Source organism: Camellia sinensis, chromosome 1 (genome assembly GCF_055761805.1).
Source record: "Camellia sinensis isolate YWXY chromosome 1, ASM5576180v1, whole genome shotgun sequence".
Lineage (NCBI taxonomy): Eukaryota > Viridiplantae > Streptophyta > Magnoliopsida > Ericales > Theaceae > Camellia > Camellia sinensis.
In genome coordinates this window covers 214,897,501-214,917,098 of record NC_138961.1, presented here as the reverse complement: position 1 = coordinate 214,917,098, position 19,598 = coordinate 214,897,501, and the positions used below count along the sequence as shown (strand labels likewise).

General features: G+C 35.9%; 1 protein-coding gene across 2 annotated transcripts in view; it reads left to right on the top strand.

Moving 5' to 3' along the window:
* The first annotated feature begins 18,059 nt into the window (after window positions 1-18,059).
* The window catches only part of LOC114318165 (uncharacterized), a 5,738-nt gene continuing 4,199 nt past the window's right edge, over window positions 18,060-19,598 (top strand). Inside the window, exon 1 of one of the 2 annotated variants that reach the window (XM_082894913.1) lies at window positions 18,060-18,574. In XM_082894913.1, coding sequence (XP_082751039.1) covers window positions 18,356-18,574 — 219 coding nt within the window. In that variant the 5' untranslated portion in view covers window positions 18,060-18,355. Of the gene's footprint in view, window positions 18,575-19,170; window positions 19,591-19,598 lie in introns of those variants that run through there. The other variant, XM_082894909.1, reaches the window with a different exon arrangement.

Below are 19,598 nucleotides of genomic sequence, written 5' to 3'. Positions count from 1 at the left end.
AACGAAGGCCTCGGCCATCTCATCCCAGTTCCGTTTGACATCATCTTCTAATTTTGCATACCAGATAGCGGCCACACCCGACAGGGTCCAGCCGAATAATGAAAGCTTCTGCGGTCTGGTGAGGCCCATCGGCCGTAGTATATCTGAGAACAACCGGAGATGCACCATGAGATCCCCAGATCCGTCAAAGCGATCGATATGTGGCATTTTAAAGCAGTCTGGCAATGTCACGGCCGCATCGGTATATCCATCCTCAATGTCCGGGATGGACTTGACGCCCTGAGATTTCTTGAACAGTTTTTCAAGCTTGCTCACCTTCAATGCTGTGGGGTCCACCTCGGACTCAAAGGGAGAATCCAGCAGGTTGGTGGGTGTTTTGGATAATTGGGGTAGGATTGGGGGCGGAGCCGGTCCTGTCGAAATGTCCGTATCTCCCTGGACATTTGGTGCCTCCTCGGGTGTTGGGACTCCTGGTGGGAGAGGGGCTTGGTGCGAAGCAAATGCTCCGGTTTGCTGCTGTATCCGGGTAATTAACTCTGCCTGCTGGGCCATGATCTCGGCCTGCTGTTTGGAAAATTCCACTTGGCGGGCAGCATCCTGCTGTATAGCTTTCATGCTTTCTTGGAGTTGACGCATCATTTCCTCTATTCCTGTCATGTTCTGCTGATCCGGATGAATGACTGGTATATCTATCCCTGCAGTAGAGACTGAAACCTTAGCCTGACTGTTCACTGGTGGGGTGGATCAGGGCCACTGATCTGGTAACTGCCGAACTGGTGATCTGTGCCTGACCGGCCCTTCTACCCTACCTCTGGCAAAGGAACATTGATTGCCCTTGAGCTGAATCTCTGACCTGACAAAGTCTATCAGCACAAGTCCGATGAACCTCAGGGGATATTGGAGCCCTCTGAAGCTATGGTTCCCAGACTACCCTAGCAAAAGAGAAAACATGCAGCATCTTAGCCTAATTTCGCCAAAACAGATATGAGCATAACAGGATGACTGTGCCTTCTACTGAATTCTGCTCCAAAATTTTGCCTGTAAACTGCTATCCTCAGGTAAAACTGATTCCCCAAATACTGATGCCCTCAGGCCTGATACCCAAACTTACAAGCTAATACATGTACTCCTGTAGAGACACACTCTAAAAGCACATAACAAGTAAGTAAGAGCCAAAACACCCCTATGTTGGGGTAGGGTTTCCCTGTCCTATTTTGTCAGGAACTAGGGTTTCACTACGCACGCAGCAGTTTCAAACAACCTATATCGGGTAAGCAACCTGTCCTAGCTTGGAATGGTCACTGTGGATCCGAATATGCACTAGGTCGAATGGTAAAAAAGGGTGCCCTGGTAAAACCGGGGTTTGTGTTCCCGTCGTAGCAGAGCCCGCAACCGGTCAGCCTTATTATACGCTTCGCAAAGCGAGCCTCCAGCAAACAGTTTAGGAATAGTATACGGCAAACACGGTGTCCTAGGCACACCAATGCACATGCAATGCAAAGAAACACATAAGTGTGATCAAAACAAGATATCATGCGTTCGAGTCAAGCTCTCAAACTCCCCAGCAGTGTCGCCAGAAACTGTAGACGTCCCCGAACATCTCGGGAGGGAGAACCCCCGTTCTGTTCATATGGGTTGACTACAGTTCAGGACTCAAAGTCACGGTCTTGTATCTAATCTCGCAGAGTGCAATGCAAGACCGATGAATCATCAAAGAGTCCAAATTCGGTAAATCGTTTTTTAAAACATATTTGTTGAAAGAAGTGCCAAACATGGACTGCTTTGCCAGATACAGAGTCGCCACCTAAATATTTTATTTTGGAAATTTTAGGAAACCCTGACTCGTTGCTTAAGGCCACGTGTCCGTCATCACCAAAGTTGCCTCGGCTCGGGAACTTGGGCATGATTGGGGAAGGTCAGCTATGAGCACCCCCTCTCGCCCGATCCGAAGATCGGCCTCTACTAACCATGATATCGAGTTTTGAAAATATTATGCGTTCTTATTCCGGTTATTAGCCTAGATTTACTATGTGACGCGCACAACACAAAAGTATAGACTAGATCGCCTAACTTGGAACAAAGCATTGCATATCCGCTCATTTGAAAGACAATTTGAAATTTGCTATTGGAAGTAGGCTAAAACACGGATTTCAACGAGTTGTTCCAACTCAAACAATCCAACCTTCACCCACAGGCATTCAGGCAGTTATATCAACTAAGCACATAGCCACATGGTAAGCATGCTGTCATGTTAACATTCACATTCATGCGAGATGCTAAAGCACAAATACTTACAGTGTACTCCGAGCCAAAATAAAGAACTTGTTAGTAATCAAATGTATGATCCAAGTCCATGTTAGAATGGCTAATGCATCGCAGGAAAAATGCAACTAGAATAGGCTCGGCTAATCTATGGATGACATGTGAAATGCAACAGATAACATGTATTCAAATTGGAATTGAAATACTATGAAGTTAGTATGATGCGCCGAGCCCAGTGCATGCAATACAGATGAATGGTGCAAACATGCAAGCATAAGGTATGCTAATTGAAATATGCCCTAAATCTAACCATTGTAAGCGGCTAAATAAAAGGGAGAAAGAAATGGGGTTGAAAGACATGCATCACACACATGCACACTTATTACAATTGCGCCCTCGCTCGGAGGGTCCGAATGAATAATACAAGCCACCTAATTAACTAACTCACAAGCTAATTAATTATTACAGAACCGAATTGAATAACTAGCTACAACTAATTGTTACACAACTTAATCAATTAACAAATTAATTAAACTACAAATGAAACACAACAAACAAATAGGGAAATCAGGAAACGGTGCTATTCCAGCTCTGTTTGAAGAAGAGGGAGATGTGTGCTCGCCTCGGTTCCTCGCTTCGGAAGGCCTTCCGGTTGCTCTTTAGAGGCTCTGTTTGCAGGGTGTCTTCCGGCGCTTGTTGCTGGTCCTTACCAAAACACTGCAGGGGAAGTCACCAGTGGCCTGCCGGCCATGGAAGGACCACTGCCGGCCAAAGGTGGTCCATTGCCGGCCAAGGGTGGCACACTGCCGGCCATTAGTGACAGGCTGCCGGCCACTGGTGTGCTGTGACACCAAACTGCAACGAAGCACAAAATAGAGAAAAGAGAGGGTTTCCCAACAACAAATAAATTAACTAACTATTCTAGTTAACTAATTAATGATTACAATACAACATTGAATAACTAGTTAACTAACTAATTAAATAATTACAACACAAGTGCAATTAATAATTAAACTCAACAATTAACTACTCCGCCTCGGGAAATGAGAGATGTTCATGCGCATGCTCGGTTTCCATCCAAAAAGACCACCGTTTTGCTTCTGAATGCCTCTGTTTGCACAGTTGAACACCAACACTGTTACCCACTTCCAGAACAACTCTGCTCCACCTTACAAACTTACTGGTGAACTTTGCATCAGTGGCCGGCCGGCCGCTGGTAAAGATTGTCGGCCGGCCATCAAAGGTGGTCTGCCAGCCACCTACCGACCATGGAAAGTGGCCTGCCGGCCACTACTGCACAGGTTCATCTTGCTGTAACAAGGGACAAACAAAGCATATACAGAGTATTTCAAGGGTTAGTTTGCACAACTCACCCCTCCTTTTTCATGATCAAATCAAAGGAGAAGCAAGTTTGGTTCACAAACAATCAATGGATGCAAGATGACTTGTGAAACCAAGCGTGCAAGCTCAATAAATGTAACAAAATAAGACTCTCAAAAACCACCACCCTATCATGAAAGATCACGGGAAGTGATGAGCTTAGAGACTTGAATCATTTCATCACTAGTGAGTATGAAATGGTTCAAGCTTTCATGTGTTCAATTAACATCTGATTGAACACAACCAAATTATTATCTTTCACCATTTTAGTTACTCAATTTTAGATTACCAACCATCCTTTAATTCCTTAAGTCCAATAATGAATTTAAGTCCTCTAATGAAATGAAGTACCAAACCAAGAGTTAACTTAAGACATGAAAGAGATGTCATGTCATTAATAATGAACCCCTAAAAGGGATTAAACCATTAAGCATGACAACCTCAATCTCATGCTTAAAAAAAGAAGAGACTTGAAACAACTCTCAAAGAAAAACAAAAGACAAGAAAGGAGGAAGGTTGCAGAGATTATTAGGGCTGAAAATAAGTGAGAAAAGCATAAATAAATGCTATCAACTCAAAGGAGAAGGTGTCTAAGGCCTAGAACACCAAACTCATGAAGACTATTACACTACAAGCATGCAAAACAAAGCTCAAAAGAAATAAACACTTAGAAACAGTCCTAAAACAGTCTAAATACAGTCCTAAAACATGCTGGAATTGAGCTGACAATAGCTAGAAAAATAAGCTAAAACATAGCACAAACTAGGCTAGTAAGCAAGACACAAGGAGGGGAGGCTAACCCCTCCAATTTTGGACTTCAAAACATGATTTTGGCCACTGAAATAACTCTGAAAATCAATGTTTAAAAGCTTGAAAAAAGATAATGTAAAGGTGGGAAACACAAGGGTAAAAGCCATGAAAACAAGGTGTAAAGAAGGGTGAACCACCCCTTAACCCTTATTGGCCTTAAACCATAAGTTTCAGCCCAAAAATACAAAGTTTATATAGCCCCAAAACAGTACAAAAATGTGTTGGAATGCATACAAAAGTAGCTAAAATAATAAGCTAAAAAAGGAGCAATTTAAGCAAGTAAATAAGCCAAAAGAGGGGTGGCTAACCCCTCCAGTTTTGGGACTTTAAAACCATTTTTTTAACCTCTGAAAATCAGTGGTAAAAAGCTCAAAAAAAGTTGAGAAAAGAATGGGAAACACAGGTGGAAAGGCTTAGAGAACAAGGTTCAAAGAAGGGTAATTAACCCCTCTACTTTTAATAGCCTTAAACCACAAGTTTTAACCCATAAAAATACGTTTTAATGAGCTTAAAAAATGGCAAGAAAATATGGAAAACAAGTGGTGTAGAGATGGTGCAAAAGTACGAGAAGGTATACCTCTTGGAGAGGAATGAACCCTTAAGTAATAAACCACCAATTTCACACTGTCAAGTGCTTCAAGAGCTCAAATTTAAGCTCAAATCATCTCAGCAAGAAGTTCTCTATGTTTGGTTTAGAGTGTTTGGGCATAAGCTATGCAAGTTGTAAGAGAGAGAGAGAGAGAAAAAATTGTAGAGAGGATTTTTTTCAAAATTATTTCTTCACTTCTAATGTTTTCTAACCTTGAAAGCAAGAAGAGAGATCCTCTATATATAGAAAATATGAGCCTTAGGTCAAAAATATCTAAAAAAGGACAGCTGAAACTTTGTGAAAATAGCTAGAAAAAATACCTGGTTTCACACTAGTGGCCAGCCAACTAACAGTGGTGGCTAATAGGCCAGAAATGGTGGCTTGCCGTCCACAAATGGTGGCTGCTTGCTACTTTCGGCCATGCTGCCAGACCCGATTTTAAATGGGCATATCTCTCTCATCCGGACTCGATTTTAGGTAATTCTTGAGTCTAAATTGAAGCCTCGAAAGTCTACTTTTCAATGGTGGTAGCCTTACATCTAAATTCTAAGTGAGCAAAGAGATACGCCTATTTTAGTGAAAGTTGCTCAGTTCTCTTTTAACGATTTGATGCCCAACTTCTTCCCCAATTAGTTTTCCTCTCTCCCCTCCTATTTTCTTCAACTCCAAACCTTTAAATAAGATGTTTTACAGATTTTTCAAAGAGTTCACCTCTCTTTCATTTATTTTCACTTTGTCCTTGCCCGATTTACCGAAAAATGCAATTTTTAACGAAATGCGAGCCTCGGAATATCGTAGAAATTTTTTCAAAAAAAATTGAAAGAGAGGATTTTGAGGTCTAAAATAGTTTTGATAAAAAATAGTTTGGTCAAAAATGGGGTGTAAGGTTGGGATTTAGAGCTCTTCTTGCTGAGGAAATCGAACATTTGCATAGCACAACTTTCATCATCGACTGATCAATTAGTGGCGCCCAAGTCTTATGGGTAGTCAAAAATGAGGTGTCTACACAACGTAGTCCACGTTATTGTAATTTGAAATTGAAAGACCCTAATGTTATCATTAGAGTAAGACCCACGATGTATACTAGATAACATATAGATAAATTTGATATTCAACTTCAAGACCTTTTAGATAAAATGTTAATTGAAGAAATTAGAAGTCCTCACTCTAATACAGCTTTTATGGTAAGAAACCATGCTGAAATTAAAAGAGGAAAAGCCCGAATGATAGTCAACTATAAACAGCTAAATGAAAATTTAGAATTTGATGGATATTTTATTCCAACAAAAGATGTTTTAATTAACTTAACCAAATAATCAAAAAAAAAATAGCAAATTTGATTGTAAGAGTGATTTTTAGCAAATTCAATTAACTGAAGAGTCCAAAAAATTGACAGTTTTCAGTATACTTAGAGGACATTACAACTGGAATATTATGCCTTTTGGTTTAAATATAGCACCACAAGTATTTCAACGGTAGATGGATACAATTTTTAAAAATCTTAAGGATTGTTGTGTAATTTATATTGATGATATACTTATCTTCTCTAAAACTCGAGAGGAGCATAAAAAACATTTAAACTTACTTTGTAAAAAATTCCAAAAACATGGAATTGTTTTGTCACCAAAAACGATTAAACTAGAAAAAGAATCAATTGAATTTTTTAGAATAATTTTGAACCAGAAAGGTTTAAAATTATATAAACATATTCTGTCCAAAGTACGAGATTTTCCTGATACTCTTGAAAATATAACACAATTACAGAGTTTATGAGGTATTTTAAATTATGGACGAAATTTTATCAAAAATCTTTCAAAAATAGAAATTCATTGGTTAACCAAATTAAGGAAAAGTGCTATTTTTGAATGAACAACAGAGAATGTTGCTTTAATGAAACAAATTAATAAAAAATATTAAAACTTTACCAGGCGTTTATCTTCTTCAAACAGGTAATAAATTAATTTTAGAAACAGATGTCTCAGAATCATGTTGGGAATGTGTTTTCAAAGCAATACCAAGTAAATTATGCAATGATAAAGAGATATATTTATCAAAAAATGAGATTACACCAAGAAAAAATTCAATACCCATAATAAAATTACAAAAAAAAAAAAGAACTAATTTGTGGATATAATTTTGGAACATTTAAACTAAATGAACAGAAACATACTATTTTTTAAAAAGAATTACTTGTAATAAAATTGGCTATAAAAAGTTTTCATATTTATTTAGCCTCAAAAAATTTTATTGTATGCACTGATAATAAGGCAGTAAGAGATTTCTTTATCAATAAAAAAACCTATTGAGCAAGGAATAAGAAGATTAGTCTGGTATAATAAAATTTCAGAATATACTTTTGAAGTAGAACATTTTAAAGGTACTAACAATTTTGTTTTGTAGATTTTCTTAGTAGGAATTGTTTTCAGAAAATTAAATTACTAAACAAGTAATTTTAATTTTTGCTGAAAACCTCTAAAGCAAGGGGAAAAATGAACAAGGGTAAACAACCCGCACAAGGAGATTGGGTGACAATTGCTAAAAAAGCAATCCCCAGATGGGAAAAAGTTTATGTTGTGTTTGTAGGAAAACAACCTGAAATTTACATAGAATGGAATGATTGCAAGAAGCAAGTTTGCGGATTTTCAAGAGCCAGTTATAAAACATATGATAGCATGACCAAAGCTAAAAAGGCTTTTTACAGTACACTAGCTATGTCTGTTTATCAAAATATTTTTTGTCAAATTAGAACTAACCGAGTTCCAACTAATATTCAGACATCTAAATCAGATGAATCTGAAATACAAGATTTTTTCAACATTGGTATATCCAGAGAAATTTATGTAAAACTGAATAGAGTTTGGAAAACTCACATTGTAGACAACAAAATGAAATTTCGAAAACACACGAGAGTTCTGACCAACAAATTAGCTAAGCAAACAACGAAGTTAAAAGATTTACAAACTCTTTGTTTCAATATCCTTTCAGCCAAAGCTACAAGACAAATAAGATCAACCAAATCTTATTTATATCATTCTATCTCTCTGAACCACAGGGAGGATCGACAGTGTATATAATTGGTAGTTTATTAGAATATGGCAAATAATTATAGTTTTTTCATTTATGTTTCCAAAGACTTTTTGTCTTTGTATTTATTTTTGTAAAAACTTTGTGTAAACCTATGCATAGGCTTGTAGATTTTTGTACAAAGTTTTGACCGTATTGGTGTGGTAATTTTCCACAAAATAGATATGTAATAATGTTAGGATAGAGTAGGATGACGTTTTGATTTTTATTTGTGTCTCCAAGATGTATTTTATAAATTGACATTCAAGGTAACAAATGAATGTATGTAAACTCCCACCATCTCTTTATTGCCTATTTCATTGCCTAACTTCTCTTAACTTTATAACTCCATAAAATAATAAAATAAAAATAGTACAAAGTTCCTTTCCTTTTGTTATTGTAAGTGGATATGAAGATCACCTTTGATCTTTCTTGGAAAATGGGTAAAATCGAATGATACCTATAGTTGTGATGATTTTTGTCTGGTGACTCCAATTTAAAGGGCCATGTAAAGTTTCTTAAGACTTTTGGAAGAATGAAAATATTATTTTGCATACAAAAATCTATGAAGTTTTAAGTAGAATCTTCAAAAGTTTGGGCGACCATCCATCTCCATCCTCAGCCCCTTTTGTCTGCAATTGGTTAGAAGGCGACCCTCAAGGAATTATTAATTGACCACCTCTAAATTGCAAGGACAAAACATAAATTTGTTCCCATGTCTAGTTTCGATCAAACAAGCACATAGGTGGCTCTGTATCTGGTCAGGAGTTGAGAGGGATTAATGAACCTTTTTGTTCTTTTGAGTAGCTCGAATCAAACTAGGGGTGTTTGGAAACTTGGTTTTTGGGTTTTTTATTTTTATTTTTTTCACTACAAGATAAATGTTTTATAAAATAAAATAAAAAAATCCAAACAAAATATCGCATCAAACCCCATAATCATTTCACTTTTTCTCACAAACAACACATCCAATCACAAAAATACCTAACTATCTTCCTAAACACAAAAAAAAATTTCTTCGATAATATTCTACAATTAAAAAAAACCTACAAAAAAATTTACTTCTCAAACCCCACTTTGTCATGAGAATTTTTTTTATTTTTGATAAATATGTGATGGGCAAATTTTAGTGCATTGCTATTTGTAGCGGCTGCTCCTCATCATCAAGTAAAAGATGAACATGTTAAAAAAAAACAAGTTGGGAACTGTGTAACTTATTTAATGGTTATGAGTTTAACACATCCACGTCCTTCAATCTATTCCAAAAAAGAGTGAAAAAAAAAAACAATTTGTATGAGAATGGACATCAAATCATAAAATAAAGTTTTATGTGCCAAATGTAGAACCTACAAAATTAAACAATGTTACTGTGCTTTCTTCATTGGTTCTTTATTTTATAAATAATAACAATAATAATAATAATATAAGGGATGAAAATCGAGGAAAATTATATTTTATTATGCAAGTTGCTAATAACACAAAGTGGACTGAAAAACATATAAAACATAGGTTATCTTGAATAATCAATATAATATTTAATCAAAGAGTAATGTTAGGTATCATGAAAAAAATATCATGAAAGATTTTTTCTCATTAGATTACACATACAAAAAGACACCACACACTAATCAAATGATGAAAACTCTTCATGAAACATTTCATGATATTTTTTTCATGATCCCTAATATTATTCTTAATCAAATCAGACAATTAAAATAGGTCATGAATTCTGTCCCAAAAAAAAAATGTCTTCATCCAAATTCAGTCAAAGCCCTCACAATCTCAAGGAAAAAGAATTTCAAGATATGATCAAATAAATTAGAACAAACAAAAAGAAGTAATTACTCACTGGTGGTGATAAAGGCGTAGCTATGTCACAAATGCATCCAAGTCAAATTTGTATGAAACCTATAACGAACCCACATAAGTTAATGATATGAATGAATGTGACAATATGGTTAATTTTTCGGATGGAGAGAGTTTTTGAGAGAGAATTTTCTCAGCTGTCAAAATATAACTGTTGGAAAATTGGTTTTATTAGGCTTATTTTGGGCCAACTTTGAGCCCAAAATTGAGTAGGCCCCAAACGTCTTTTGGGGTGGGTCTGAAGAGGTGATGTGTTCCTTGCTGCGTAGTAAGTCACACGGTGAAGACGGTTCGTCAAAACCATTTATGAGTGAATGGGAAGTTGACGTCATTTTCGGGGTTCGTGAATTTGGACATGTAAATTTTTAAATGTGGGTTTCCTTGAAATGGGTTGTCCCACATTGAAACTTTAAGAGAACTCGTGTATGTATATAAACTCTAGACTACAACATTTGGGTTGGGCCCCAAGGGGCACCCCAAGTTTGTAGAAATGAGGAATTATGGACAAAGTGAACTTTAACCCAAACCACCACACACGCGTGCACTCGCCGCCATCCGTCCGGCTAAGCCGAGCACAAGCGTTGGTCGGGTCAGTTCTTATATTAATTTTTTGAAGAAAACTCATTTGAATTTTTTCCAAAATTCTTATCAAAATTAATTCATTTATGAATTTAACTTTCTTGTCCATTTGTTACTTCTTTAGTCCAGTTTTCAATCTTTTATATTTCGGACAGATTCATTTCAAAATTGCCTAAGCAGTTACAGGTTCAAATCTGGACAATTAACAGTTAGCAGTTGCAGATCTGTTTGAATAATAATTGCACATGTTCATTTACTTCTTCAACAAATTTGTTTTCAAACAGATTTAAACTATTTTGACAGGTTTTAAACTGCCATAAACTGCTGCAGTTACACAGATTCAAACTGTACAGTTCAAATAGTTTAATTTGTCCAGTAAATTTGTTAAATTTTGGACTGCAATTGTTCATTCAAAATTTGCACCTGTTCGGTTCAAATTTGTACCTATTCGGGTCTGCTCTTTTGCCTATAAATAGAGACCATTTCTGCAGTCTTTTGGATCCAGAAAATAGACAAAAAAACTGATTTTCTTGATGTCCAACTTTGTTCTGTTTGCATAAATTCTTCATATTAGTTTTTAGGAAAAATTAAGAGAGTATAGAATACATGGTTCGAGTTCGCTGGACGAATTTGTTTGGAGTGCTACTACAAATTTGTGAAGATCATTGTATCCTATGAGATAGATGCCATTAGTCCGTAAGCACCGAAACGAGGCGAATCTGTCTGAAGGATAGAGTGTCACACACTCGACTTGGTCTTTTATTTTTTCGGTTCGAAAAAATAAATTCTGTAAATTATTTATTTTATTTTGTTTGATTTAGTTTAATTTATTTATTTACACAAAAGATTGTTCCAATAATCTAAAGACAGAATCGAATTATTCTGTTTACAGAATTTTTCCCTTTTCTTTTTCTTGTTCTTACAGAAATTATTTTCTGTGATTTTACAAATTAATATTCTGGTTGGAAAAACAAATAGTGGTTATATGCAATTTAACAGATAGTAGTAATATACTGTCTATTTTCTTTGACAACTAGTAGTAATATACTGGTGGCATTAACAATTCATAATATATATTTGTGGAATTTTGTCAGATATTAATTTTGGTTTTCTTTAATTATTTCTAAGTGTTCATTAATTAAAATTCTATTTTAGTGTTTTAATTATTGAAGTATTACAAAAATTTAATTTTCTGTGTAGAATTAATTTGGTTAAATAAAATTTTATTTTATTTTCAAATTAATTGAAAAATAAAAGTTACATTCTTGTTTCTTTTATTTTTACGGAATTTAATTCTGTGATTTTGGTTTAAGTTTTTTGTGTAGTATAAATTCTATATAATTTTGTTTTATAATTTATAATTCATGGCTACTGAAACAAATGCTCAAACAAGTACTAGTGTGGTGGCGGCAATTACGCCAACCCCCTCTCCTGTTGTGACAGTACCGGTAAATCATGATGAGAAGCCAGAAAAGTTCTTAGGAACTGATTTTAAAAGATGGCAACAGAAAATGTTGTTCTATCTTACAACTCTTAACCTAGATCGTTTCCTTCGTGAGGATACTCTTATTTTGAAAGAGAATGAAACCGACCGGCAAGTGGTTGATACGGTTGATGCCTGGAAACATGCTGATTTCCTTTGCCGGAACTACATCTTGAACGAACTTGACAACACATTATACAACGTCTACAGTCCTATCAAGACAGCAAAAGAACTGTGGGAGTCTTTGGAGAAAAAAATACAAAACGGAAGATGCTGGCTCAAAGAAATTTGCGGTTGGCAAATTCCTAGACTTTGTAATGATTGATTCTAAGACTGTGATCAGTCAAGTTCAATATCTCCAACTCATTCTGCATGACATTCATGCAGAGGGCATGTCTCTTAGTGAATCCTTCCAAGTTGCAGCCTTAATTGAGAAATTACCACAAGCTGGAAGGAATTCAAGAACTACCTCAAACACAAGCGCAAAGAAATGTCTTTGGAAGAATTAATTGTGCGTTTGAGGATTGAGGAGGACAACCGTAATTCTGAAAAAGCGGGCTGGTAAGCATCCTATGGAGTCTAAGGCAAATGTGGTGGAACATTCTTTAAAAACCAAGAAACGAAAGTCTTATGGAGAAAGTTCATCACAAGGCTCTAAAAGGGGGGGAAATAAAAAGTACAAGTTTAATGGCAAATGTTACATCTGTGATAGAGAGGGTCATCGGGCCAAAAATTACCGTAGCAAAGGCAAAAGCAAAAGAAAAACAAGCAAGAAGCCTACTTAAGCCCATATGACCGAAGTGGACAATATTTCCAATGGTGTAGATGACATCAATCTTTTTACAGTTGTTTCCGAGGCAAATCTTGTCGGAAATCCTAAAGAATGGTGGGTGGACACTGGTGCTATTTGCCATATATGTGCCGACAAAATGATGTTCACATCTTATTCTACAGTGGACAACAGTGAACAACTTTTTATGGGCAACTCCTCAACTTCCAAAGTTGAAGGACAAGGGAAGATTGTTCTGAAGATGACATCTGGAAAGGAACTCACTCTCAATAATGTGCTGCATGTAGCGGACATTCACAAGAATCTTGTCTCCGAATCTTTGTTGAGTAAGAATGGGTTTAGGCTAGTGTTTGAGAGTGATAAATTTGTACTTACTAAGAATGAGATGTATGTAGGAAAAGGTTATATGTCTGATGGCCTTTTCAAGATGAATGTAATGACCGTTGTACCCTCAGTTATTAATAAAAATACATCTTCTTCTTACTTGCTTGCGTCTTCAAATTTATGGCATGGTAGATTAGGACATGTTAATTATGGATCTTTGCGAAGATTAATTAATATGGAATGTTTACCTAAATTTGACATTGATTCAAATCATAAATGTGAAATTTGTGTTGAGACAAAATTATCCAAAACTTCTTTCCATTCAATTAAAAGAAGTTCAGAACCACTTGAATTAATTCATAGTGGCATTTGTGATTTTAAATCAATTCAAACAATAGGTGCAAAAAGTATTTTATCACTTTTATAGATGACTAAACTAGATATAGTTATGTTTTTTTAGTTCGAACCAAGGATGAAGCTTTGGAAACTTTCATTCAATATAAGAATGAAGTTGAAAATCAACTTGGTAAGAAAATAAAAAAACTAAGAAGTGATAGAGGTGGTAAATATAAATCACCTTTTGGTGAGTTTTGTAAAGAACATAGAATAATTCATCAAACCAACGCTCCTTACTCACCTCAGTAAAATGCAATTGCTGAAAGAAAAAATAGGACTTTAAAAGAAATGATGAATGACATGTTAATAAGTTCTGGATTACCTCAAAACTTGTGGGGGGAAGCAATACTTTCTGCTAATTATATTTTAAATAAAGTACCCCGAAAGAAAGTGAATCAAACACCTTAGGAATTGTGGCATGAGAGAGTACCATCCTACAAATACTTAAAAGTGTGGGGGTGTTTGGCTAAAGTGGCTATTCCTAGTCCTAAAAAGACTAAGATAGGTCCTAAAACCATTGATTGCATTTTCATTGGTTATGCCAAGAATAGTAGTGCATATCGGTTTTTGATTCATAAATCAGAACATTCTGAAATGCATGTAAATACTATTATTGAATCGAGGAATGCATCTTTCTTTGAACATGTATTTCCAAATAAGACTGGACAAAAGACTAGTAACAATAAAAGATCTCATGATGCCATTACTAGTCAGGATCAAGAATATGATCAAGAACAAAAGTTAGATCAAAATGAGGAAAAGGAACTTAGGCGTAGTAAACGTGCTAGAACCTCAAAATCTTTTGGTCCAGATTTTCTAACATTTTTGTTAGAAAATGAGCTTTTAACTTTTAAAGAGGTTATGTCCAGTCCTGAGGCTCTTTTATGGAAAAAAGCTGTCAATAGTGAAGTTGAATCCATCTTGCAAAATCACACTTGGGAATTGGTGGATTTGCCACCAGGTTGTAAACATCTTGGATACAAGTGGATTTTCAAAAGAAAAATGAAAGCGGATGGATCAATTGACAAATACAAGGCAAGACTTGTAGTCAAAGGATTTCGGCAAAAAGAATGTCTTGATTACTTTGACATATACTCACCGATTACTAGAAGAACATCCATGAGAATGCTAATTGCTATTGCATCTTTGTATAATCTAGAAATTCATCAAATGAATGTGAAAATCACTTTCTTAAATGGTGAGTTAGATGAAGAAATTTACATGGAACAACCAGAAGGATTTTATGTTCCGGGAAAAGAAAAGAAAGTGTGTAAATTGGTTAAATTATTATATGGTTTAAAACAAGTGTCAAAGCAATGGCATGAGAAATTTGACAAGACAATGATGTCAAATGGATTTAAAATTAATGAGTGTGACAAATGTGTTTATATTAAAAACACAGACAAAGGTTATGTCATTGTATGTCTTTATGTAGATGATATGCTCATCATAGGTAGTAATAATGATATGATTAAAACTACCAAGAAAATGTTGAATAAATATTTTGACATGAAGGACATGGGCATTGCTGATGTAATTCTTGGTATGAAAATTACCAAAACATTAGAAGGTTATGCTTTGTCACAATCTCATTACATTGAGAAAATACTTGACAAATTCAGCAAAAAAGATGATCGTCTTGCTAGAACACATGTAGATGTTAATTTGTTTCTATCTAAGAATGTACAAAAAAGTATTTCTCAATTAGAGTATGCCCAAATTATTGTAAGCTTAATGTACTTGATGAACTGCACTAGCCCAGATATAGCTTATGCAGTAAGTAAATTAAGTAGATATACGAGTAATCCGGGAGTAGAACACTGGAAAACAATTATAAGGGTTCTAAGATATCACTGATTTACTCGTAACATTGGGTTGAATTATACTAGATATCCAGCAGTACTTGAAGGTTACTGTGATACAAACTGGATATCGGATACAAGAGACTCAAAGTCCACTAGTAGGTATGTTTTTACTCTTGGTGGGACAGCTGTATCTTGGAAATCTTCCAAACAAACTTGCATAACTAGGTCTACTATGGAATTAGAATTCATAGCTTTAGATAAAGCTGGGGAAGAAGCAGAATGGCTTCGCCACTTCTTTGAAGATATTCCAATATGGCCAAAACCGGTGCTTGCTATATGCATACATTGCGATAGTCAATCAGCAATAGATAGAGCACAGAGTCATATGTATAACGGTAAGTCACGACACATTCGTCGTCGACACAACACCGTGAGACAACTACTCTGTAATGGAATTATTTTCATTGAATATGTGAAGTCTAAAGACAATATAGCAGATCCACTAACCAAAGGGTTAGCAATAGAGTTAGTTGAAAATTCATCGAGGGGAATGGGACTAAAGCCTATTAAATAAGAGTTATCACAACGGAAACCCAACTTAGTTGACTGGAGATCCCAAGATCTAGGTTCAAAAGGACAACCGAGTCGTGTATGACTCAAAAGGATCACTGAGGAGTCTAACTCCTACCCATTTCTATGATGAAATAGTGATGTCTGCAGCATTTTAGGTTAAGTAAAATTTTAATGGTTCTTATATCTAGGTAAACCTAGTGGAGTATGGCAGGATACTCTTTATAAGAATCACCTATATGAGTGTGAACTGGGCCGATTCTATGAGATTGGTGAAGGGTTACAATTCTCTAGAGCACTCATGAAAGACCAGGTTGTTTAGGGCTAAAATGAACACAATAGTGAGAACTAAATTGTGTCTGAGGATATACTATGTGAGTTCTATTGTTTTGGTTTACACAAACGGCTAAATAGTTTAAGACATTATGTTTACTGATTAGTTAGTAAATCCGATAGTATCTCACAAGGGAAGGTTCAAAGCCAAAAGTTATTTATCCTTTGCAGAATATTTCCAATTTCTGTACTCTTTGTAATTAGATAATGTTGTTGCATTTTCTCTCCGTCAAATTCCTTTCATGTGGAGGATTGTTGGAAAATTGGTTTTATTAGGCTTATTTTGGGCCAACTTTGAGCCCAAAATTGAGTGAGCCCCAAACGTCTTTTGGAGTGGGTCCGAAGAGGTGATGTGTTCTTTGCCACATGGTAAGTCACACGGTGAAGACGGTTCGTCAAAACCATTTATGAGTGAATGGAAAGTTGACTTCGTTTTCGGGTTCGTAAAATTGGACATTTAAAGATTTAAATGCGGATTTCCTTGAAATGGGTTGTCCCATATTGAAATTTTAAGAGAGCTTGTATATGTATATAAGCTCTAAACTACAACACTTGGGTTGGGCCCTAAGGGGCACCCTAAGTTTGTAGAAAGGATGAGTTATGGACAAAGTGAACCTTAACCCAAACCACCATACACGCGTGCGCGCGCCGCCGTCCGTCCAGCTGAGTCGGGCGCGGGTGTGGGTCGGATCGGTTCTTATATTAATTTTTTGGAGAAAACTTATTTGAATTTTTTTCAAAATTCTTATCAAAATTAATTCATTTATGAATTTAATTTTTCTGTCCATTTGTTACTTCTTCAGTCTAGTTTTCAATCTGTTATATTTTGGACAGATTCATTTCAAAACTGCCTAGGCAGTTACAGGTTCAAATCTGGATAGTTAACAGTTAGCAGTTGCAGATCTGTTTGAATAGTAATTGCACCTGTTCATTTACTTCTTCAACAAATTTATTTTCAAACAGATTTAAGCTGTTTTGACAGGTTTTAAACTACCATAAACTGTTGCAGTTACACAAATTCAAACTGCACAGTTCAGATAGTTCAATCTGTCCAGCAGATCTGTTGAATTTTGGACTGCATCTGTTCATTCAAAATTTGCACCTGTTCAGTTCAAAGTTGTACCTATTCGGGTCTGCGCTTTTGCCTATAAATAGAGACTATTTCTGCAGTCTTTTGGATCCAGAAAATAGACAAAAAATTGATTTTCTTGCTATCCAACTTTGCTCTGTTTGCATAAATTCTTCATATTAGTTTTTAGGAAAAATTAAGAGAGTATAGAACACAGGGTTCTAGTTCGCTGGACAAATTTGTTTGGAGTGCTGCTACAAATTTGTAAAGATCATTGTATCCTTGGAGATAGATGTCATTAGTCCGTAAGCATCGAAGTGGGGCGAATCTGTCTTAAAGACAGAGTGTCACACACTCGACTTGATCTTTTATTTTTTCGGTTCGATAAAATAAATTCTGTAAGTTATATATTTTATTTTATTTGATTTGATTTGATTTTATTTATTTACATAGAAGATTGTTCCAACAATAACTTACATAATAAGCATTCCTACATTATTCTTTAATGAAATGATGGTGAGCTTTACTTCTGAATTGGATTGGGTCAGGCTGCTTGAGCGCTTAATCACACTCATTATTCTACTCACACTATTAGGACGAGGGATCCCTCTTGTGCTCGTAAGTGAAGCCCATCTCGTTGTCACTTTATGAAATGACTCCTATCACATTATGTATAAAAAATATAAAACAAATATGATCAAAGGCAACTATAAAACATGAACGATTCATATTATAGAAATAGATTCAGCTGGGCTCCGTTGAAGGGCAAGGGACCACTCATTCACTTAACCTTGGACAAGCTAGCCCAGTAAGAGTTCAATCAGCTATGGTGGTCCATCCACCAAAACCAAAAAAAATCTTAATTTGTGGGTGAGCCAAATTAGCCATTCATGGCTATCAAACTTGTAACCTGAAAACGAAAGCTGCGTGGCTACTTCAGCCACTCCAAGAATTCTTTTGCTCTCTATAAAAGTGGTCTGCCATTGCTTTGGCCTCAACCAGATCAACAATTTTAATTTTTACAGCTTTGAAAATTATGGGCCAACATGGTCCGCGAATGGTGTTTCCCATAGACCTAAAGAAGAAGCCATGGGAACAGAAGCTACCTCTTCACAACAGGTGGCACCCCGATATACCTCCGGTTGCTGAGGTTACAGTCGGAGAGGTCTTCAGGGTGGAGATGATGGACTGCAGCGGCGGTAGGATTACAAAGGAATACTCTGCCGAAGACATCAAGCATGCTGATCTCTCTATTGTAAGTCCTTTCATTTATTTCCTCTTACCAGTAATACATCTATAAGAACAGCCAGTAAGATTAGTTTCTCAAGATTAAACAATCATATTAATCACAAACCTTGAACACAGCCATGAAGGATGAAGAAATAAAGGAGAACTAGTTCATAATCTAAAATTCAAACATAGCACATGTATTACGATACAAAGTGTTTGATTGATAAATTGTTTTGTTGGTATATATTATCTCTTCTCAAATAATTTAAAATGATTATTATTGTATAACTATGTACTGACTATGTACTGATGAGTAGAGGTAAGGTTGAGTAGTGTTAGTTTTTTTCGGTCGGAGGGTAGTGGTGGTTGAGTAGTCGGACTGGCTCAACAAAAAAGTAGGGATGAATTATCTAGTAAGTAATTATAGATTAAATTAATCCTTAGCTATTTATGATTCATTTGAAAGTCCTCTATGCAAATTATTCATAGAAAAAAAAAATTAATTTGTTAATCATAATCATATTTGTATTTGTGTACAAACAATATACGATAAATATGATTTTTAAAATAAATCAATCAATTTTTTTAAAGATAAATATAACCAGTCTGTGCAAACATAATCAACCTTATCATCATCAACCTAGCATATTTGTCCATTACCGGAAGGTAGTTGGGGACCATTGGAAAAAATAATCACTCAATGTGTCAACTAGTAATTGTGCCAAGTCAAACCTCCCTCTATGGATGCCAGTCGGTTATCACACCAAGTCCATAACAAACAAAGACCACACCTCTTTGCCAATCACTCTACTGGTTCACCCCATGGCTCCTCCAACTCCAAGACTAGTAGTACCAATAGACCTAAAGAAGAAGCCATGGGAGCAGAATCACCCTCTCCACAACCGTTGGCACCCTGACATACCATCGGTTGCTGAGGTCAAGACCGGTGAGGTCTTCCGGGTAGAGATGGTGGACTGGACAGGAGGGATGATAAACGATGACGATTCTGCAAATGATATAAAATTCATAGACCTCTCACGGGTAAGTAT